Source organism: Chaetodon trifascialis, chromosome 1, assembly GCF_039877785.1.
Source record: "Chaetodon trifascialis isolate fChaTrf1 chromosome 1, fChaTrf1.hap1, whole genome shotgun sequence".
In the NCBI taxonomy this organism is placed as follows: Eukaryota; Metazoa; Chordata; class Actinopteri; order Chaetodontiformes; family Chaetodontidae; genus Chaetodon; species Chaetodon trifascialis.
This window is the reverse complement of record NC_092056.1, coordinates 1,869,991-1,891,993: the sequence shown is the minus strand read 5'-3', so window position 1 is coordinate 1,891,993 and position 22,003 is coordinate 1,869,991. Positions and strand designations below refer to the sequence as shown.

The 22,003-nt window shown below is 45.7% G+C and overlaps 3 protein-coding genes across 5 annotated transcripts; 2 read left to right on the top strand and 1 right to left on the bottom strand.

Annotated features, from left to right (window-relative positions):
- The first annotated feature begins 14 nt into the window (after window positions 1–14).
- Window positions 15–12,888, top strand: cars1 (cysteinyl-tRNA synthetase 1). 2 transcript variants are annotated; one of them, XM_070978132.1, is made up of 23 exons: window positions 15–123; window positions 2,604–2,831; window positions 3,892–3,983; window positions 4,317–4,405; window positions 4,527–4,623; window positions 5,328–5,426; window positions 5,542–5,691; window positions 5,938–6,078; window positions 6,509–6,597; window positions 6,695–6,816; window positions 6,982–7,094; window positions 7,186–7,314; window positions 7,415–7,544; window positions 7,899–8,002; window positions 8,096–8,193; window positions 8,271–8,460; window positions 9,023–9,091; window positions 9,250–9,331; window positions 9,420–9,500; window positions 10,185–10,252; window positions 10,407–10,466; window positions 10,561–10,644; window positions 10,794–12,888. In XM_070978132.1, exons 1-23 carry the CDS (start codon window positions 102–104, stop codon window positions 10,920–10,922), a joined length of 2,466 nt encoding a protein of 821 aa, XP_070834233.1. In that variant the 5' UTR covers window positions 15–101; the 3' UTR covers window positions 10,923–12,888. The 2 variants fall into 2 exon arrangements, with proteins under 2 accessions (XP_070834233.1, XP_070834312.1); XM_070978211.1 differs by lacking the exon at window positions 2,604–2,831.
- Window positions 12,889–13,677: 789 nt separating this feature from the next.
- On the top strand, window positions 13,678–16,570 carry LOC139330727 (G2/mitotic-specific cyclin-B2-like). Of its 2 annotated transcripts, none has more exons than XM_070961820.1 (8): window positions 13,678–13,843; window positions 14,057–14,167; window positions 14,496–14,789; window positions 14,864–15,022; window positions 15,098–15,334; window positions 15,504–15,644; window positions 15,727–15,837; window positions 15,919–16,570. In XM_070961820.1, the coding sequence occupies exons 1-8, from the start codon at window positions 13,817–13,819 to the stop codon at window positions 16,027–16,029; spliced, it is 1,191 nt and encodes a 396-aa protein (XP_070817921.1). In that variant the 5' UTR covers window positions 13,678–13,816; the 3' UTR covers window positions 16,030–16,570. The 2 variants fall into 2 exon arrangements, with proteins under 2 accessions (XP_070817921.1, XP_070817913.1); XM_070961812.1 differs by having other exon boundaries at window positions 14,054–14,167.
- Window positions 16,571–16,916: 346 nt separating this feature from the next.
- On the bottom strand, window positions 16,917–21,098 carry crybgx (crystallin beta gamma X). Its single transcript, XM_070970339.1, has 6 exons — window positions 21,055–21,098; window positions 20,642–20,690; window positions 19,042–19,163; window positions 18,219–18,354; window positions 17,804–17,943; window positions 16,917–17,049 (listed from the first exon to the last, which is right to left on the bottom strand). The coding sequence occupies exons 1-6, from the start codon at window positions 21,096–21,098 to the stop codon at window positions 16,917–16,919; spliced, it is 624 nt and encodes a 207-aa protein (XP_070826440.1).
- Window positions 21,099–22,003: the final 905 nt, after the last annotated feature.

Genomic DNA, 22,003 nt, shown 5'->3' with positions numbered 1-22,003 from the left:
AACACTTTGGTTCCTGTTCCTACTGCTGCTATTTAGCGCGCGGGTTCTTCTTCCGGACACGTTATTGTTGCATCAGCATCAAACCATCCGGCACTGTGACTATGTCGACCTCAGGAGAGCCAGGTGCAGTACATTTGTGTTATTCACCGTATAGACAAAAACTATGACAGCACCATTTAATGTGTTTTAACGAACTGTCACAGCCAACAAGCTAGCGTTAGCTTCGTGAGCTACCTAAAGCTGCTGTCAAGCTTGCAGACGAGCCGCGTAGCTGTAGGAAACCGGTCAGCGTGTAACAAGCCGAACCACCTTTAAAAATGTCTCTATTTACACTCAGAGATAATGGAGCTGAGTGAATCAGCAGAGACACGCAGGGCAACAAATGCGAGTCAACAGCTTTACTGAATTCAAAGGAGACTCTGTTCAACTCGACAGAGACTCCATACAGCAGTATTTCATTTAGAAAAGGACAATTTCAAGTATTAAAATTGCTTATGAGTTTTGAACGGTGTTCGGTCTGCCGTGCTGTACGCTAAAAATCTCTGGACTATTGGAAATTAGTTGTAGCTAATTATTTAACAGTAGTCCAAGTTTGTGTCTTTCGTTTTATAATATGATAAAATGCACCAGGACATAACATGCTGATATGACCTCAGGGCAGTCATCGATGGCGAAAACAGTGAAATTAAGGCAACACCTTCATATTTCATATCGTTGACTTCCCTCCACCTGAGCTGCTGCAGCTCACCTTTAACAGGTTATAACGGCTCTCTTCACATCTGGCCAGCTGTTGTCGTCCAGATGACATTAAATGAACATATATATATATATATATATTTTATTAATTATTAATAATTATTTTTATTTAAATGTACATATATATATATTTTATTTTTTTGCTCAGTTGCATCATCCAGTTTGATCTCACTTTCACTTTCACTCACATCTACATGAGTTTTATTTAAGGTTCAAATGCCAAATGTCCTGAGACCCTCTTTGAATCGCTTGTAATTATTATTATTATTATTATTATTATTATTACAGTCTCAGGTTTTTAATCTCCGCTGCTTTTAAAACTAGAACTGTTTCACCTGTCGTGCCAAAAAGTGATCATCTTCTTCTAACTTCTAATTTAGCAAATAAAATAATGCAGTATATTTTTTTTACCTTGTGTAATAGTACAAAACGCTGTATTTTTTTATCCATATCAGACTCAGTAGATATTGCTTGATTTTATTCTGTTTCCTCTTTTATTGCTAAATTAATTGCTAAAAGCTCTTTCTCTTTTTGTTTCATATATAACCCGTCCATAAAGCACGCTCAGTACATTTATAGGCCTAACAGTGTCGTCACACACATTAAACACATATGGATATTGGAGACGTACCGTGTTGTCTATAGTCACATAACTTTAGTCACGTCTGACTGCAGCATAATCTGCAAACCTCACTTCAGTTTGATTAATCAGTTCCATGAAACACGTGCCTTTGCTGTCACCACGGACAAAGTTAAGTGTATGTGCACATCAGGACTGTTTGATCCTGATAAAATCAGCTGTAATCGTGTAAAATTCAGTCAGTTTTTGTGCTTTCGATCACTTTTTCACCGACCAAACCCCTGCGTCGCCGGCTCGAGTCTGACTGCGGACCTCCGTCTGGTTCTGCTTGTTCACACACGTTGATGAGAGTTTGCTTTGAAAGCTGCGTGGACGCTGCGTCCGTCCTCCACGTTCAGGTGGACTTCATGTTTTTGTTTGTTTGGAGCGTTTTCTTTCAGGATCTTCCAGGCGACGTTGTGTAAAATCTCTCTTTTTTCCATCTCTTCCTCCACTTTGTGCTCAGACCTCATTAAACCACATCCTGTGGTTTCCTGAGGCAGTTTTGTTTTGACCGTGTTTCAGTTTCAGTCTGAGTAAGAAGAACATTTAAGTTTCTGTTTGACCTCTTTGTTTCTTCTTCACTTTCACTCTGAGTGGTCGTTCCTGTGCTGAACAATAAACCACATGTTGTTTTTCTGTGGATGGAGAATCGTTGGAGAGGGCGGAGCTGATTGATTGGCATTTTGGGCTTTATACATTAGTTTAGTTGCTTATCATTGTGTTCTTTTCATCTGTTTGTCTGTGTTTGTCATTAAAATCACATTTAGAGTCATTTTCTAACCCGACATCGAGCCTTTTTATCGAATGCTGTCCACGGCGTTCACTCCGTCGGACCACGTCAGGTTACACACATCTCTGAAACGTCACGTCTGCCCTCAAACATCCTTTGAAAGCTTCTTCTCTGAACTCCTAACAGGTTGCTGAGAGGAGAAAAGTGTGAACGACTGCATTTCGTGTACTCCATCGTATCAAAGGTGTCTGTGATGATGGGCTCATGTCATTTCACCTGCAGGACTTCAGTTTAGCTTTAACTTGATGAACGCTGTTCACAGTCGTGCTGACGCTCGGCTGACCCTTCAGGCCTCGGCGGTGAGCCTGAGCGCTCCGGTCATCCCGCCGTTCGCCGTCCAGGCAGGGTCGGCTTGTGCAGTTGTTGGTGTTTTCCTCCGGCTGTTGCAGCCCGGTCGGTAATGCTCTGCGAATGTTTGCCCTCTTGTTTCTGCAGCCTTTGAGTTTGGCTTCTTGCTGCACATAAATGAGGAGGCCGCGCTGGCAGCGGCCCTGAATGACTACCTCACCTCGCGCAGCTACCTGGCTGGGTTCAGCCCCTCCCAGGCCGACCAGAAAGCCTTTAAGCTCCTCCACAGGCCCCCAGACCCGCGACACGTTCACGCTCTGCGCTGGTACAGACACATAGCAGCTCTGCAGCAGGACCTCAGCCCTGAGAGCAGCAGTGAGTAGACAGATGAAGGCATGAACAGGCCAGACGGCGTGGAGGCCGCGTGACGTCCCGGAGACGGGAAGCGTCCTCGCCAGTCAAACCGAAAGCAGCCCTGCAGACACTCACATGCATGAACCTTTGAATGAGTTTCATTGTCTCTTCAGTCGCAGCAGCGCTGAGGAAGTCAGTTTATCACGACAGCAGCTTTGACAAATCACGATCCCGTCAGACATGTTGCTCTGAAGAGACACCTAAAGAAAATGTGATGCCGGATTGTCATCGTGACACACAGAAGAGTAACTGAGGGAAGTTAGCGTCAGTGTCCGCTGCATGTGTTGAATGCATGGCGTGCTGTCCGCTGGGTGTGTGAGAGGTGTGTGAGGCTTAAAGCTCAGAAAATTTAATGAGGAAAACTAACAGACCTGCAGAAGCTGATTTTCCTCATGTGTTCATGCAGAAGAATAGATTTGAATGATTTTGTGATCAATAAAAACCTCCATCACTTCACAGTGAACCAGGAGAGGAAGTCTTTAAAGCTTCAGCTCATGACCTTCTTTGAGATTTAAAGGCAGGAAGCAGATATTTACTCTAAGCGTCCTCTCTCTGACTCCCATCAGGATTCAGTTGAGGGAAACAGAAAAGTTGTGGGTGAAAAAAACATTTCTGCTTCTTGAGTCTGAATGTTTGGAGCTTTTCTTTGTCTTCTGTGATCGTGAATTTGATCTTTGGGTTTTAGACTCGGACAAAATGAGCAGTTTAGATGCATCAGCTCTCCTTCTGTGTTGACCGCTGACTAAATTACGGCTGCACAAGGCAAACTAATGTTTATTGATTTCATCTGTAAGAATTTAAAGCTGCTGTGGAGATTTTTTTAAGTGAAAATCATTAAAGTTCACTGTTATTGTAAAGTTTTCAGTCCCACTAACAGTTTTTAGATTTAAAAATCCTGAACATAGTGGCTTTAAATTCCTCATTAAAGTCTGACTGATGGCACGAAACATTTACAGCTGATGTGTGAGAAGAGTTTGTTTGATCAGCCGTCTCTGATGGTTTTTACTGTTTTTAACTGCAGCGAAGGGGAAGCGGGTTCAGCCGCCCTGGTCTCCACCAGCGGGGACGGATGTTCCCCAGCTGCGACTCTACAACAGCCTGACGAGAGCAAAGGTGGGTTTGAACATCGGGTCCTCATCAGGGTCTGCGTGGAAACCTTCTTCATAAACCGTCTGACAGAGAATAGACAGATCTGCAGCCTGAAACTATCATTCAGTTTCCTGTTAAAGATCACACTCCTTACGAGGTGATGTTAAGGTTACGGGCAGGAGGCGTCTGGAAATGCCCTTCAGCGCGATCGTTCCTGCGACACATTCTGCACTCGTGCAGCTCTCATAACCGCATCCTGTGAGCATGAACACACATTAGAGTAGAAAGCAACGCAGAGTTTTTATCCATCAGAGATGATTGAAGTGCACTCGTCTGATCGGCTCGTTAACGTTTCAGGAGCCGTTCGTTCCTCAGGACGGGAACAAGGTGACGTGGTACTGCTGTGGACCCACAGTGTATGACGCCTCACACATGGGACACGCCAGGTAAACGCAGTAAAAGTACTCGCTGTGTCAGCCTCGGTAATGACTGCTCACAGTTCCTCTTCTCTCGTCTCTCCTTGGTCTGCATTAATAGGATGTTAACGTCTGACGTGTCTCTTCGCAGGTCCTACATATCCTTCGACATTCTACGAAGAGTACTGCAGGACTACTTCAAGTATGACGTCCTCTACTGCATGAACATCACAGACATAGATGACAAAGTACGTGTGATTAGAAGAAAGGCTTCGTCTTCGCTGGTTTTACTTTTTTTCAGTAGATGAATCAATAAATTTGACCTCATTTTTGTAGATCTGGACAAACACTTCAAGTCACCAAGTGTTCCTGTTTGTGGGTACATGCTGAATGTAGTACCGTATATCAATGAATGTAATACAATATATCAATAGGGGTAGGGAAATATATGATTCACTGAAGTATCAGATTTTTATTCCTGATTCCTTAATTGATTTTTTGATTCCTGAATGGATTTTATACATATTTAACAAACATAGTGCTTAATCTGTTAGCTCGATGCTAACACATAATGGAAATTACCATTAATGCGCTAACAGTAATTAGCACTGCGACCGCCCTAACAATCCATTACACTTTACATGCTTAACATTAAACAATGTGTGCTCATACTTGGAGGCATGTCCTTCCTCCTTCACAGCACTAACTCTGTCTGCTACCTGCTACAGCAACCTCAAAGGGTCAAAACTCAAAAATCACACTGAATTAAAAGTGTAACTCCCACTAAGTGGATACTGTTGGGAGAGGGCAGCACATACGCAGCCTGTTGTTCCTATAGCACCGCCCTGATGATGGCACGTGACGTGCTTTGTTTTGGGAAATGTGACTCATGATAAACAGTGTGTGGAAGTGTCAGCAGAATGGGCTTCATGTTGGTATTTGTGTCTTTCAGATCATTAAACGAGCTCGGCAGAACTACCTCCTGGATCAGTACAAGGAGAAGCAGCCGCAAGCTGCTCAGATCCTGCAGGACGTCCTGAGTGCCAGAGGGGTGAGACCTCACTCCGTCAGCCTTTGACAGCAGAACAGTGGAGGCTTGTGTGACGGCAGACTGATCACCTGCAGGTTTCTGTTTTCACTTTATCCTCACGTCCTGTCGTTTTCAGCCCTTTCAGGCCAACTTAGCTTCGACGACAGACCCAGATAAGAAGCAGATGCTGGAGAGGCTCGACGCGACGGTTACAGCTGCTCTGCAGCCCCTGCAGGCGGCGATGGAGGGCAAAGCAGCCGACGAGGTCGTTCAGCCTCTGGCCCAGGTGAGAGCGCGGGCTGCTTTAACGTGGACGTCGTCTCTGTGACGTCACTCACGGGTTTCTGAAGAGTCAGCGTGAAGCTCGGTGACAGTGACTCCGGCCGTCTCCGTCACAGCAGTGACCACGGCCATAATAACGCAGAACTTTAAGACTTGTCATAATTCAGTGAATTACAGTGAATTCTGGTGGAAAATTGCTTGGTTATTTTAAAAATGACAAGTTTCTGAGCTTTCCCGTCTTTCTCTGAAGGCGCTGTTGGAGAATTCCAAAGACCTGCTGGCTGATTGGCTGGACAAGCAGTTTGGGAGTCAGGTGACGGAGAATTCAATCTTCTCCATTCTGCCCAAGTACTGGGAGGGCGAGTACCACAAAGACATGGACGCCCTGAACGTAAGTACAGCGTGAGGAGGAGGAGGAGCTGAGCGACGTGCCGAGGCGATCGTGGTGTCGTCTTTGGGTCGACTGACCTCGTACTTTAAAAACATGTTTCCTGTGAGCACAGCCTGCTTTCATTCTGTGCTTCGTCTTTGTTTACACTTACAATCTGACAAGATATTGCAGTTATACTTCTATTAAAATTAGTATTACACTTACTTAATTGTGCTTACATTAATTTATATGCAAAATGATGCAGGCCCTAAAAATGTGCCAAAAAGTGTTCCAGGCTTTAAAACAAGCATCTTCTTTTTACAAGCCAAATATGGCCAGAAGTATGTGGACACCCTGTTTTTAAATCTGAGCCCCCCGCTTCAGTTTGAGATGCTTTTGGCCGTGTTGTGTCTCACTGTTTTGGTGCTTAAATTGTCTTTATGTCCTTCAGGTTCTTCCTCCAGACGTCCTCACTCGAGTCAGTGAATATGTGCCCGAGATTGTGGACTTTGTGAAGAAGGTGGTGTCGAACGGTTACGGGTGAGGAAGAACCTGGCTGTGTCTGCGGCTCGTATCGCACCCGCCCCGTCAGTCGTAGCGGTGCAGTTTTAATTATTTGGTTTTCTGATGTTCGCAGGTATGAATCAAACGGTTCTGTGTACTTTGACACCTCGAAGTTTGATGCCAGTCCGCAGCACTCGTACGCCAAACTGGTGCCGGAGGCGGTCGGCGACCAGAAAGCTTTACAGGAGGGAGAAGGTAGATTTCAGCCGCCCTCTTCACTCCCCGTGTGTCGAGGTTTCATGTGATTACAGCAGCTGCACCGTGTCACATCCCCACCAGGGGTCGCCAGGGTCAGAAGTGTTGAAATCTTGCACACAGGGACATTTATGGACCTTCTCTGTGTCTCGTCTGTCCCTGTAGGTGACCTGAGCGTTTCTGCTGACAGATTAAGTGAGAAAAAGTCCCCCAATGACTTCGCCCTGTGGAAAGCCTCCAAGCCCGGAGAGCCTTCGTGGGACTCTCCATGGGGGAAGGTGAGCCTTCAGTTTTACTCCAGAAAGCAGGAACATTTTGAGGAGATTGATCAACTATTGATGGTTTCTGTTGCTTTGAATGCTGTGACAGGGAAGGCCCGGCTGGCATATTGAATGTTCGGCCATGGCTGGCTCCATCCTGGGAGAGTCCATGGACATCCACGGCGGGGGGTTTGATCTTCGGTTCCCTCACCATGACAACGAGTTGGCTCAGTCTGAGGTACCACAGCAGAGTCATGACACACTGGTCAGAGGTGGTTACCTGCAGTGTATTTAAAGAGCAGAAAGGTTTCAGTCGCTGTTGGTTGTTTTGCTCACAGGCTTTCTTTGAGAATGATCACTGGGTCAGATACTTCCTGCACACCGGACACCTGACCATCGCAGGCTGCAAGATGTCCAAGTCTCTGAAGAACTTCATCACTATTAAAGACGCCTTGGCGAAGAACACAGGTGACTCATCCGTCATCCGTCTGTCCGTCCATCAGCGTCGTCCAGCCAAACCAAACCAAACTGCACATTATGCACACGTCCCAGTGGTGTTGATCTGTTCACACCTCACCTGAGCACTGCCTAGCATGTAATATTAAAACTACATGAATCATGAACAGACTTGTTTTTTTGTGGATGAGTTTTCAGATTACGGGCTGTATTGATTTCCATCCTTTGTTCATGCATCAAACGTCAGATTGTATTATTTATTTGTTGTCGAAGTTCACCAGCAGCTCTTGTCTCACACATCAACCATTATCGTTTCATCAGTGCAGACGAGTTTGTTTTAACTGTCGTCTTCTCGGCCTCCTGCAGCCCGACAGCTCCGTCTGGCTTTCTTGATGCATTCCTGGAAAGACACCCTGGACTACTCCTCCAACACAATGGAGTCGGCCGTCCAGTACGAGAAGTTCATGAACGTAAGTGACGAGATGGCAGATGGGCCTTTTGGTTTCAGTTTGCTGAAATCTCGATGTTCGTCTCTCTTATTAAACTCTGTTTGCATGTGACAGGAATTCTTCCTGAATGTGAAAGACATACTGCGCGCTCCCACCGACATCACCGGCCGGTTCGAGAGGTGGGAGGCTGAAGAGATGGAGCTCAACAACAGGTAAGAGAGCAAAGAAGCTAAACCTGTGCCTTTGAAAAACGCCCGCTCAGGACATCTAAAGGCCTTGTGTTCTCCAGTTTCTACGACAGGAAGTCCGCCATCCATAAGGCGCTGTGTGACAACGTGGACACTCGCACCGCCATGGAGGAGATGCGAGTGCTGGTCAGCCAGAGCAACAGCTACATCGCCAGCAGGAAGAACGCCAAGCTGAAGCCCAACCGCATGCTGGTGGAGAGCATCGCCGCGTATCTCACCAACATGCTGAAGGTGAGCACGTTCTAACTGCCTTCGTCATGCAGGCGATCGTTACGGGCAGGTTCTGTTTCTGGTAATGATGCCATGTTGCTGCTTCACACAGCAGTGTGTCTGCATGCAACCGATGCCGCTGTCATTGCAGCCAAACAGACGAGCACAGAACCTCTTCTACGTCAACATTTAGCCGTATTTAAACACACTTCCACTGATCAGTTGACTGCTTAAAGATGCCCTTCAGGCTTTTCTTGTAAACAAACAGTAATTCTGAGGTTTCTGGGTAATCTTGGTCGATCACTGGTCAGAGGTTTACAGCAGAACGGAGGTTTATCTTTAATATAATACTCCTTACTCTGAGAATGAGGAACATAATAAAAGAATGCTGTGATGAGTTGAAACACGTCTAACTGATTGAGCTGTGAAGCTCGTTGGCCTTCAGTTTTTCTGGGTGACCTCAGCCATAAATTCATTACTTATTTCAGCCTGTTTACTAGAGTGCAGATCTGCTTTCTTGTACTGTATTATGCAAGCACCATAAAATGCATTAAACCCACTGACACCATCTCCGGTCATTTAGATATTTGGTGCCATTGAAGAATCGGTGTGCATCGGTTTCCCGGTGGGAGGACAGAGTGAGAACAATGATGTAAGTTTTCTGTTGGTCAGTTCACTTTCCCTCTGCTCTGTTGTTTACATCTGGGATAATGGAACAGACACCAGATAGTTCATGCTCAGATTTACATTTTTGATCTACGAGTGTTTAAATCACATGTAGTAAAATACTGTCGCTGCTGCGTTTGCCAGCTGGAGAGCACCGTGATGCCGTACCTCACGGCGCTGTCCGAGTTCAGAGAGGGTGTCCGAAAAATTGCCAGAGAAAAGAAAGGTAAGGACCTGTGTTTTAATTAGCTGGTCTAAAAAATGCTGATGATTCTTCAGGGTCTAGTTAAAGTCCTGTTTTTGATGTTATCCAGTGACGGAGTTGCTGCAGCTGTGTGATGTTGTCCGCGATGACACTTTACCAGAGCTGGGAGTCCGACTGGAAGATCATGAAGGTAACAGCTCAAAACCTCAACATCCTGTCCTCTAAGACAAAAACAAGCTGAGAGCTTAGTCTGTTAAAAACTGGTAGTCAAATAAAAGCGTGGTCTCTAATAGAGGCTGGGGTAAAAGAAGGCTTGATGAACTCCTCACTGCTGCCAGCAAAGCATAATATATGTATATTTCCATTGCTTTGATTGAGTAATTCAATATAATCACAGTATTTTGTAGTAATGTGCCAGCACCACAAGGTGGCAGCAGCTACATTTCAAGTGCCACATGAGAAGCTCGCAAGTCAGTGAGATCACCACAACCTGCAAATGTTTCACAATAAAAGCCTTGTTAAGAAATGAGGAGTTTCTGTACACTGAAACTCGAGTCCTTTTAATTTGAAACAGATATTAGAAGTGTTGAGTTCGTGTTAACGTCACAGTGCAGCAGCTTTAACGGGACAAAGATGTGTGAATCGAAACAAGGTTTTATACGGAAATATTACTAATTCAACTTATCAAACAGAGTGAGTTAGAGATAAATGTCTGTCTTTAAGACAAGCCTGCATCAAATTAAGACCTGTTCCCTTCTGAACTTGAGGTAAATAAAAGCCCCGGCCACTATTTGAGGAAATAGGGCAGTTATAAAGAAGTAAAGACTCTCACCGAGTGAGTGACCTTTGATGAAGCAACGTGACTGTGTTACAGGCCTCCCTACAGTGGTGAAGCTGGTGGACAAGGACACATTGCTGAAGGAGCGAGAGGAGAAGAAGAAGGTGAGGGAGGAGTGGAAGCGCTGTCGTGTGTCTTTATTAAAATTACAGAAACTGGCAACCAGTAGAGACAGCAGAGGGGACGCGTCAGAAGTCCCAAAGAAGGGGTTTGTGTTTTAGATGAGAGTCTTTGAACTCTTGTTCTCTTCTTTCTCAGATGGAAGAAGAGAAGTTAAAGAAGAAGGAAGAAGCTGCCAAGAAGAAACAAGAACAAGAGGTCGCTCAGATGCTTTCACACAGACACGTTTAGTTCTCCTCTTTCGTCACGCTGACGATGAACACCTTCGCTTACGCTTCTTCTCCTGTTTCAGATGGCTAAACTCGCGAAGATGAAGGTCCCTCCATGTGAAATGTTTCGCTCAGAAACCGACAAGTATTCCAGATTCGACGAAACAGTAAATCACATGCTTTTCTCTCTGAATGTCAAAAGAAATGCTCTCATTGCGTTGCTCTTTCCAAGCAAAACGTGCATTCGTTTGAGTTTTCTTTCACCAATTTGACCAATCAGCGTTCACCGGACATTTGTTTTTGTCGCTGTCATCAGGGCTTCCCCACTCATGACGCTGAAGGGAAGGAGCTCAGCAAAGGACAAGCCAAGAAGCTCCGCAAGCTCTACGAGGCTCAGGAGAAGTTACACAACGAGTATCTTCAGATGAACCAAAATGGCAACTGATTGTGTTGACAGACTGTCCGGACCATCCACTCCTCACAGCGCTCCAGAATAAACGTTCAGGCCAGAGCTGCTGGCTCGTGGTTTGTCTCCTGATTATCAGAAAACAACAGAAAAACTCTGCGTGAATTTCAGAAGGATGGTTAAAAGTGAGCGCCTGCGGTCGATGTCCCACATGTATGGAAACATCTGCATTTCTTCTGTTTCTCTTCCCATTTCTTCAGGTTTCTTCTCCAAATTTAGATCTCAGAATTGGCTGAAGGCCACAAATAACCATTGTTTTTTATCATCGATTAACCTGCCGGGTATCGTTTGCCTAGAAAGGTTAAGAGGAGAGCGAAAGATGTAATTTGAATTGGATTATAAGAACAGCCCAAAGAGATGTTTTCAGATTGCTCATTTTATTCGACCCACAGTCTAAAAACCAAACATATTCAGTTTGATATCATAAGAGAAGCTGGAACCAGCAAATGAGTAAAACGATTAATTGATAGTCGGAGTAGGAGCAGATATTTTATGTCGATCAAGTGATTGACTGATCGTTGCAGCTCGAGACGACACAAAAAAAAAGATTACTGGATAAAAACAGTTTTTACTGCTGTATGTAGCTTCGCCCTTTGAGGACTCTGCATTTGTGTGAGTTTTCTTTCAGGAATATGTCGTTTTATAAAACCGTTAAATTAGCTACTGAATAAAACGTGAACTTTTTATAAAATCCACCCTCAGTTAGGTTAACCGCTTCATTTTTACAAAGACAAAAGGCAAATCATATCGGCTGATGTGAGTAGAAAAATAACGTATTAGGATGTAGATATTTGCTGCAGTACAGGAACTGAGCGCATCACCTGTGTGCACCATTACCAAAAGACCCAGTTTGTAAATGGTTGTAACTTTGTGGCGTTTCAGTGGCTGAACTTGACGGTTATGACAAAAACTGAAAAAGCTGCCAAAAAATTCATTTCATTCCGATGATATCTACCAGCTACTGTATGAAGTACATGTACCGAGAATATTTTAGCCGATTCAGGACTTTTTTCACACATTTACATGAACTGTTTTTGAGTCATTCCTCTTTCATGTCACATATATCTTCACTGGACTTGCACAATCTTAAAGGCTGCTGATATTCTACATTTTCGTTGTTATCAAATCCCATGAAAAGATCAAAACCAGCAGCTCCCGGATTCATAGATTCACTTTCACAGAGATGAACTACAGCTGCTCGCTGTAGTTTTCATCAGCGTTAACCAGCCAGCGTTTGTTTGGGACTGTTTAACACACATGTGGTGCTGTGGTGGGAGAGCAGAGGAGCTCTGTCACAGGAATAAGATCTGTCAGACACTTCTTGTTTGAAGGATCACTTCGCAGCTGGTTTGGTCTTTTTGTGGGACTTTAAGACATATATATATACAGAATATCAGCAGACTTATCATTTAAATCTGCAGCTGTTTTCTTATGCTTGGAAAGTCTAACAGCGTAAACCCTCTGTTAATGGAGAGGAGCTTTTTATTACTCAACCGTCCATTAGGCTCATGTATTATTATATATAATATACAGTTCATGCATTGCAGTTACTTGGTTAAGTGAAGGCGTAGCTGAAGTGCTGTTTTCATTTAGCAAGATGCTCAAATAAAGAGGCAAGAAATAAACTCGATCATCCCTGTGAACTCCTCAGACCTCAGGGATCTGATCCTGAACCCCTCGTTGGCAGTCAGACGTCGTCACTGCAGTGGCTGAAATACACTGTTCATTTTAAAAAGGGTCACCACCACAGATTAAAGGATGGATGAATGTTCATTTGCCCAAATGACAGAAATTGAGGCTGCGACAGAATGAGACGTCTAATTTGGTGACAAGCTGTCTTATTTTGAAATTCTGTAGATCTGTTGTCCAAAAGGAAGGTGAAGATTTCTACTGATGCCACCGTTCAAAGATTTTACTGCGCAATCTCAATAAATGCTTCAACAGGAAAGATGGATGTGTTTTTCATGTTACCTCAGATGATTCCATGAATTCTGTATTTTCAGTAGAATAAGCTGATAGGACACAGTGAGCTCTGGGTCTTAAAGCCAGCTACATCTGCATGTACATGACATTTCTTCAAATCATATCGCAGCTTGTTCTGAATGTCGGCAGCTCGCTGTCCATTTTAAATCAGTGCCTGTTACAGATGTTGGCTCTTAATGTGATAACAGAAACAGACGAGGAAACAGATGTTAAAACAGACGGACTGAATGAGTGTCCTTGAAAGACTTGATTTAGTTTTTTATGAAGTAAAGCACAAACTCAGCTGAGAGCTCAAAGAATCAGTCAGAATGACCACATGGTTGCATCAGGGTTTCATGGCTTCATAGAATATTTGGCCTATGTCTAATTTTGATCAGACTTCCTACAAAAACAATTTTCATTCATTTGATGATGACGCTTTCAGTGCACTTCAGTTTTTAGTGGAGGTACATAGAAGATGTACATGAATGTTGTTCTGCTTAAATTTGGACTGCAGTGCATTTTGTGGTGATTTTGTGACGTTTGGGAGGTCAAATGTGACTTCATGGATCTAAATCTTAGATTTAAGGACACATAATAATAATAATAATAATAATAATAATAATAATAATAATAATAATAATAATAATAATAACAATTCTTCTTCTTCTCTTCCTGAAGTCCATAAAACGTACCTTTAACCCCACGCTGTCAGCCAATCAGGAGCGTCCCACCAAGCCTCTATCCAATCAGATTTGACGGAGCGCTATTTGAAAGCTGCTCGCCGTTGCGTTGTTTACCTGCAGAAATCGCTGTTCTGGGACCTTGTCGGTGAATCTTGTTGGTTGGTCCTGAAATAAAACTGTGTTTGTTGAAGTCGCTGCTTGTTTTCGTCGCTGTGGACGTTCAACATGTCGTCTGTGGAAGTTGTTGCTGTGGTGAGTAAACGGACATCTTTGCTCTTTCACTGCGTTTAGCTGTTAGCCGAGCGGCTGCGCTTAGCTTCGCTAGCTAGCATCGTTAGCTAACATCACCGCCTGCGTGCTGTTTGTTTGTTGCTCTCCTGTGTTTTTATGATTAAACCTGACGCCTGGCAGCATTTGTGAAGCTTCTCGGAGGTTCTTGACTTTCGTGTCGTTTTCTTTTAGCAGCATCCAGCCGCAGAGAACCCAGTGAAAATGGTCAAAAGCACCGCAGCCGGTCAGAGGAGAGCCGCTCTTGGAGAGATCACCAACTTTCCTGGAGCGGCAGTCAACACGAAGGTAACGAAGGTAACCTCCACGTTATGGAGGAACAATACAGTTTGTGTCGCGTTTCACTTGTAATTAACGCTGTGAATCACTAATAATCCAAGACACACGTGAACACAAGCTACAATATATGAGCTCCCTCGTCCATAAAGCCAGAATCCTCCCCAGCAGAGTGGAGGCTGATCAGTGCAGATCAGTGGCCATGTTTTTGGAAAGACCACATGTGTGATGTCAGAGTGTGAACGTACCTCTGGACTCTTCCTGAACACTTTACATCTAACAAGCCTCACAGCCCCAAACTCAAAACACCTGTTTCTGAATGAGAGCCTTGTTTCCTCAGAGAACCGCTCGAGCCAAAGCACCGGCCAAACCGTCCTGCGCCCAGAAAGATAAACCCGCCGCGGTCCAGGCGGTGCATCCGGGAGACCAGGTCCAAGCACCCGCAGTCCCCGTCCCTCCGGTTTCAGAGGAGTCGGCTGACGTGTCCATGACGGAGGAGGTGGAGGAGCAGCTGTGCCAGGCTTTCTCTGAGGCGCTGCTCGCCGTGGAGGACGTGGACGAGCAGGACGCAGACCTGCCGCAGCTCTGCTCACAATACGTCAAAGATATCTACAACTATCTGCACGAGCTGGAGGTGATTCATTCCTCCGCCGTTAAACTCTCACCCTGCGCAGGTCGACTTTGGTCCTCATGGCCGTGTTTCCACAGGTGCAGCAGGCTGTACGAGCCAACTACATGCAGGGTTATGAAATCACGGAGCGCATGCGAGCTCTTCTGGTCGACTGGCTGGTCCAGGTTCACTCCAGGTTCCAGCTGCTGCAGGAGACTCTCTACCTCACGGTCGGCGTCCTGGATCGTTTCCTCCAGGTAGGAACGGTCTCGTTGGTTTTCCTCCTCGTCGGGTTTTGCAGCGGTGAGAAAACCTTCCTCCCTGTGCCGCAGGTCCAGCCGGTCTCTCGCAGGAAGCTGCAGCTCGTCGGTGTGACCGCCATGCTGGTGGCCTGTAAATACGAGGAGATGTACGCCCCGGAGGTCGGAGACTTCGCCTACATCACAGACAACGCCTACACCAAGGCTCAGATTCTGGAGATGGAGCAGGTGCTTTTGAAGAGCCTCAACTTTCAGCTTGGACGTCCTCTTCCGTTACACTTCCTCAGACGGGCTTCTAAGGTGGCCGGGGTGAGTTTCTGCCTGAATGTGCTGCAGCAACAATTTAACTAATCCAGAGCGAGAACATCTGTTCATCAGACACCTCTGACCACGTGCTCGTGCTAACGGCTCATTTTAGTTTTGGGGGTTTAAGCAGCGACATGTGTCATGAACGGAGGTCTGAACCGGTTTGTCTCAGTCTGATGTAGAGAGACACACGCTGGCCAAATACCTGATGGAGCTGACCCTCCTCGACTACGACATGGTGCACTATCGGCCCTCTGAGATCGCCGCCGCTTCGCTGTGTCTCTCGCAGCTGCTGCTCGACGGGCTGCCGTGGGTGAGTTTGATGGATTCGAGCGACGAGTTTAACGGCTGTAATTTGCCTCTTTGGTAACGTCGTCTAACCCGTCTCGTCTCAGTCTCCTACGCAGCAGCACTACTCGACTTACGACGAGGCCCACCTGAAGCCCATCATGCAGCACGTCGCCAAAAACGTTGTGATGGTGAATGAGGGGAAAACGAAGTTCCAGGTGAGCCGACCGACAAAGCGCGAGAACCTCTGACTGTGACGCTGAGCGCCAATGAAACTGAGATCCTTTGTTCCTCTGCAGGCTGTGAGGAACAAGTACTCGAGCAGCAAACTGATGAAGATCAGCCTCCTTCCTCAGCTGAAGTCGTCCACCATCAAACACATGGCGGCTGCTCTGCTCAACAATCCCTGAGGAGACCTTCTACATTTCATCAGACGAAGCCTCACTGCACTTTATTTTAGATTGATCGCTGTGGAGAAACTTCACTAGTTTTAAAAACAGTTTTTTATAGATTTTTTTGATCCGAGCTTCATAGTTTGTTCAGGATTTCTGTCATTATTTTCTGCTTTTATCAGACTTTCCTCCGATGCACCTTGAACCCGTCAATCGAGCCTGAGCTGAGACGTTGCACAGCTTCCAGTCAGAGGTTGTTTGCAACCAACGTCCACGAAAGACTTTTCTCAAAGTGGATTTTACTTCTTTTAGTCTTTTGTAGGTTCATGAACTGAGCTTTCGTCTACCTCACAGCTGAAGCAAGTGCCTTATTTGTGTGTTTTTGTTGTTTTTCTCCTCAGACAGGTGGCAGCAGGCGCTGTCTGTGCTGTAGTCTGTGCTTTTTAATCAGTGCAGATGTCGTGCATGATTGCAGTTGTAGTACACACTGCATTCAGAGTTTGGACTTGATGTGTATCCACTTTGTTCTTAAAGCTAAATAAAATGTTTTAGATATCTTAGCTTGTAGTTCTGCAGATTATTTGCTTCCTTTCATTCAAGCTTTCTGCCAACATCAGTTTGGGATCTGGATTTTGTATTTGGCAATCACTAATCAATAGGTCAGAGTGTGTGTTTGATTCTTCACTGAGGGAAGCAGACTGGTTTGAACTGGTAAGGATCCAGTAAAACCCACAATATTAAATCCAAACTCTCCATAAAGCAAAAGGCAATCAGAGGAAAATGCAAACATTTGTCTTTTTACAGTTTATTACTAAAATAAGTGTGTGTGTGTGTAAAGCTGACAGGTTTGTGTGTGAGACGGTGGACGTCCTGCTGACAGGACGCGTCAGACGCGGCGTCGGCGCTCAGTTGAAGCGGACTCTGCGCATGGAGCCCACGGTGCTGTTCTGGCTGCCCCAGTCAGAGAAGTTGTTGTAATCGCGCTTCTCCAGGATGTAATGAGGCCCCCTGTAGTTTGGCTCCTGGTACACCGCCCACCTACACACACACACACACACACACACACACACACACACACACAGCGGGTGGAGGCTGAGGGCAGCTTTCTGCTTACTGGAAACTTAAATGACTTTAAAACCTTCAGAATGTGACAGAAAGTCACATTTCTGTGCTAAAGAGAAAAGTTTTCCTGCTTTGAATCCTGAAGTCACAAAAATCAGACAGGACTGCAGCGATTGGTCGATTGATCGGTCGATCAAAAGAAAATTGGTCCCCAGCTATTTTCATAGCTGTTTCAAGTACTTTTCAAACAAAAGTGGCCAATTTCTTAGATCTCAATGTGAGAATTTGCTGCCTTTTGTGACATTTCTTCTGGGCTGTTTGGATGGAAGACATTTAAAATGTAAAATGGTGTTTTACGAGTATTTAACATTTCAGAGACTAAACGATTGAGAGAATAATTGGCAGATTAATCAATAAGTTCTGATCTGGTGAATCCTGGGTCAATGAAAAAGAAACCTGATGTGTGATCTGTGGGACTGTGCGGTGGAAACCTGTCTGATACTTCAGGTGTTTTAATGCTCAGCAGAGGATCTGACCACGAGGTTCATTTAGCAGCTGTTCTGGAGCTTTCGGTCATTTCTCAGTCTTCATCAGCTGAAGGAGGTGCCCTCATCTTCTGAGGAGGCTCGTGTGATGTGATGGAAAACTCCACAACAGCGACTAAACGAAGCTCGAGGGCTGATTGTCCTCATGATCGGCTGACTGGGGACAGGCGGGACGCTGCACTTACGCTCCTCCGAGCACGCGGATGGAGGCGACTCTGTTGAGGCTGTATCGGCTCATCAGGTTGGGGATGTCGTCCTGGATCTCCATCTTCTTACCGGAGAAGCCGGCGCGCTCAAACAGCTGAGCCCTGGCGGGGTTGTTGTCCTGGGAAGAAGAGACAACTGTCCTTTAGAAACGTTTGAGTGACACGTTTTACACACCAGCCGGTCTAAATGTCAGATTTAACAGCTGTCTGCCGGTCTGTGGATTTAAAGGCTTTTTGTTCCACGATTTGACCTCTGAGTGTTTTATGACATGTTCCTGTCCCTGATGCAGCGGCTGGGACGTCTGTCTGTCTGTCTGTCTGTCTGTCTGTCTGTCTGTCTGTCTGTCTGTCTGTCTGTCTGTCTGTCTGTCTGTCTCACTGTTTGCAGCTTCACCTGTTTGACGGCACGGACGGAGGACACGTGGTCCACCTGAGCGCACCACTTGTCGTAGCAGTTGTACTCCCCGCGCTCGGACATGTCCCACAGGTACTGACGGCCCCGGAAGTTCTCGTGCTCGTAACCGACCCATCTTTAAAGGAGAGGAGAGTCAAAGAGTGACGGACAGCAGCAGAAAACAGCACGGTTAAGGTGGATGCAGGTTCAGACTCTGCGGAGCTGGACTTCACGTCCTGACCGCTGAGTTGTTTGGTTATCTGTCGAGCAGAATTAACAATCAACTCATTTCCATGAAGTTTGGTGGACAGAAGACAAGTGGACAGTTATAAGTCTGAAACACGGGACTCCAAGCTTCTGATTGGATGAGGCAGAAAAGAGTCACAGAAATGCAGCTGACACAGAAGTTACTGCACACACGTCCCAGACGTTTAAAAAAGGTTTTCCAGCTCAAATTTATGCTGAGGCCCTAAGCCTGTCCAACTGTCCCTTTCAATAAAAGCAACCTAGAACTCTGAACTTTGACCTCAGACGTGGTTTCTCCTCAGGTGGCCTCACTGAGTGCTGCCTTTGGCTTCATTTCTGATTGTTTGTGTTGTCTCTGCCTGAGGCTCCTCTGTCCACCACACCTCACAGAGGCGTCTTTAGATGTGATTCTGCTCAAAGACAGACGAGCTAACGCTCCGCATTGGACGCTGAAGTCAGCGTGCTGACAGCATGTGGAGGCTGCAGACACTCTGCTGTTGACTCCGTCCCCTTTTTGTCTGTCCCAGCCTTCGCTGCAGCGACCTGTCGTCGGCTTTGGGTGGTGGTGTGGACTTACGCTCCGCTCTCCACCTGCACGGAGTTACATCTCTCTGGGAAGTTCTTGTCACTGAGCCTGACGCAGTCAGAGCTCAGGTCCAGCCGCCTGCCGGCGAAGTTCCTCTGCTCGAAAAGGGTCACCTGAGGGCAGAGGAACCACAGGAAGTGACTTCATGGATGAATCAGACAAACCTCGACGCTCAGGTGTTCCTAATCACTGAGCAGCTTATGAATATTACCTGTATTTGCAGTACTATTGTAAGTTTGATGTTAGGTGTATTTTTTTGGCAGGTCCAGTCTGTTGCAGCCTGAAATGTCCAGTTTGGATCATCAGTAACTGATGGCACAGGTACAGTCGATTGAAATCAGTCGAGAGCTTCAAATATCTTAAACATTTTCTTCACAGTTAGTTGATTTTACGGAGAGTAAATATTCTTTGTGAGAGCGGTGACTCCCTGGAAACTGGGGTCGGTCGTTTTTATGTCCCTGTTTGTGTAGAAATTAAATCATCAAGATGCAAAGAGTTCATTAGTGAGCTTCAGAGGCGTTGATAGTTGTGTTTTTAGCTTAATGCTAAGCTAAGCTAAGCTAATCAGTATCTGGCTCTAGACGACTAAGAGCAGTGTCGCTCTTATCATCTGTCTCAGAAAGAAAGTCTATTTTCCCAATACGTCCACAGTCTGTCCACAGTCCAGATCACATCCAGTCTGTCCACAGTCTGTCTAGTCTGACTAGAGTCCAGAGCCTGTCCGAAGTCTGTCCCCAGTCTGTCCAGCATCTGTCCAGTGTCTTTCCACTCCATCCAGAGCATGTCCACAGTCTGTCCACAGTCTGTTATACGTCTCAGAGAGCAGAGTAGATGAAGCTCTGTGGATCAACAAACTGTCTCTGAGATTTTTCATGTGTTTTTTGTTCTCGTATCATCTAATAAAAAAAATATCAAAAGCATCTTCTGGGCTTGAATCCACAAAGAAAGCACATTTATTAAGATCTGGGTGAACTGACCCTTTTAAGACTTTCCTTCTACACTCAGACAAAAACCTCCAACGCCACGAGTCCAAAGCTTCTGTCCTCGCCAGCTGGAGGGCGAACTCTGACCTCTGACCTCTGAATTCACATTCATGTTTGCTCTCGTGTCAGACAAAGTTTGGATGTTTAGTTGTCTTCCATGAGTGCGTTTTCACTGATGTTTAGTTGTTCGAGTCCAGCCGCTCAGCATTCGCTGCACAGACTGTGTGTGACATGTTTTTAACCTGCTTCGCTGTATTTCACAGATTTTCTATCGTGAGCATTTTAAATCCCATCTTTAACTTCACTGGAGCTTTAATAGCTTTAAATGCTGAGGCAGCTCTGTCTCATAGAAACTACATTTTCTCATTCTGTTTGCTAATTTCAGATTAGCTGCCTGGATTAGCTTCGTTTCGAGGACACTTGCGGACAAACAGCCTCCTCAAAATGACCAAAAACCACCCAGAACGTAGGAACTGGAAATATCCTACATTCAACAGGAAGCACAGTAAAAACAAGTATGTTAAAATATAACACAGTTCAGTGTCAGTCTGAATCTGTTTAGACAAACTGGCTTTAACAAAGTAAGTCCACATCATGGTTTGACTCACCCTCCCACTGGACCCGTAGAAGGCACGTTGGAGCACAGACCCCAGCTTGCTGTAGATACAGAAGCATTTTTAATGAATCATTACACCCGGACACACAGCGGCAGAGACACTTCAGACAACATGATGCCGTGTGGAAGAAGAACTGAAACCTGCGGTGAGCAAGCATGATCGTTTTCATTGATTCTGACTCATTCTGCTGTCCTGCTTCAGCCTGTCCAATTAAAACCATCAACGTGCACCTAAAATATTCAGTGTGTGTGTCTCCTATCACTCTTCAGGTGATTCTGGGAAACTGGTGCTGGAGGCGTCACAGAGAGCAGAGCATGAGAACCAGCAGGAGGTGGGATGCGGAGCCGCCGGGGGCCCACCCACCTCGACACCTCTGACCGGGGGCTGCGCAACACTCAACATACCTGGTTTGTTGGGCTAATCCTGGGACCTTAGTAAAGATGTTCATGTCAGCTCTGCGAGGCAACAAGAAAGCCCCTTAAATACAGCAAGGTGAGGTGAGCCGACAGGTACTGGAAAGCTCAGAGTGCTTCTGCAACAGTCGCCGGGGCCCTGGACGCCATTGATATGCTAAACACACATCCACGCTCATGTTGTCTTCTCTGTCCACACACAGCATGAGCTGCAACTGCATGCAGAGCACACACACACACACACAAAAAACATACAAACACACACGGGATTGAAATAGATGTGCGCATGCAGACGTACAAACACAACGAGCAGAGAGAACAGAGCCTGCGCACGCACACACACACGGCGCGCGCCCACATGTGAGCGTGAGAGTGCAGTGCCAACACTTTCAGCTTTGAACAATTCAGCATTTCTCACAACAATGCAGCGTAAACAATGCACCTTATGATAATGGTCGTATTCAGGCTTTGTGCAGGGCCAGCTCCAGCTCACTATTCACCCGAGAGGTCGTGACCCTGAGGGACGGGGGGGGGGGCTGCTGCACTGAAAGCCCCTCAGAAAAAAGTGTCATCAAGTAAGTAACAGAGGCAAAAGCAAAGCACCAATAATTCTCTCTATGTGATGTATGATGGCGTTTCCTTTGCCTTCATCTGCCAAGAAGTCGCTTCTGTTATAATCTCTTCATTTATTATCATGTCATATTATACATATATATAGTACATATATATACTGAGTTCAGAAGAACAGGACCGACAGCACGTCAGTCACCACTGATGATGTTTAGTTCTAAAGCATACACTCTTAACTGGTCACATAATAATGATAATAAAAACAAACTTTATTTGTATTGCACCTTTCATACAGCTCAAAGTGCTTCACGAGAGAGAAATCACTCACCCAGTGAGTGTTTTTGGACCTAAAATCAGATGAAAAATGAGC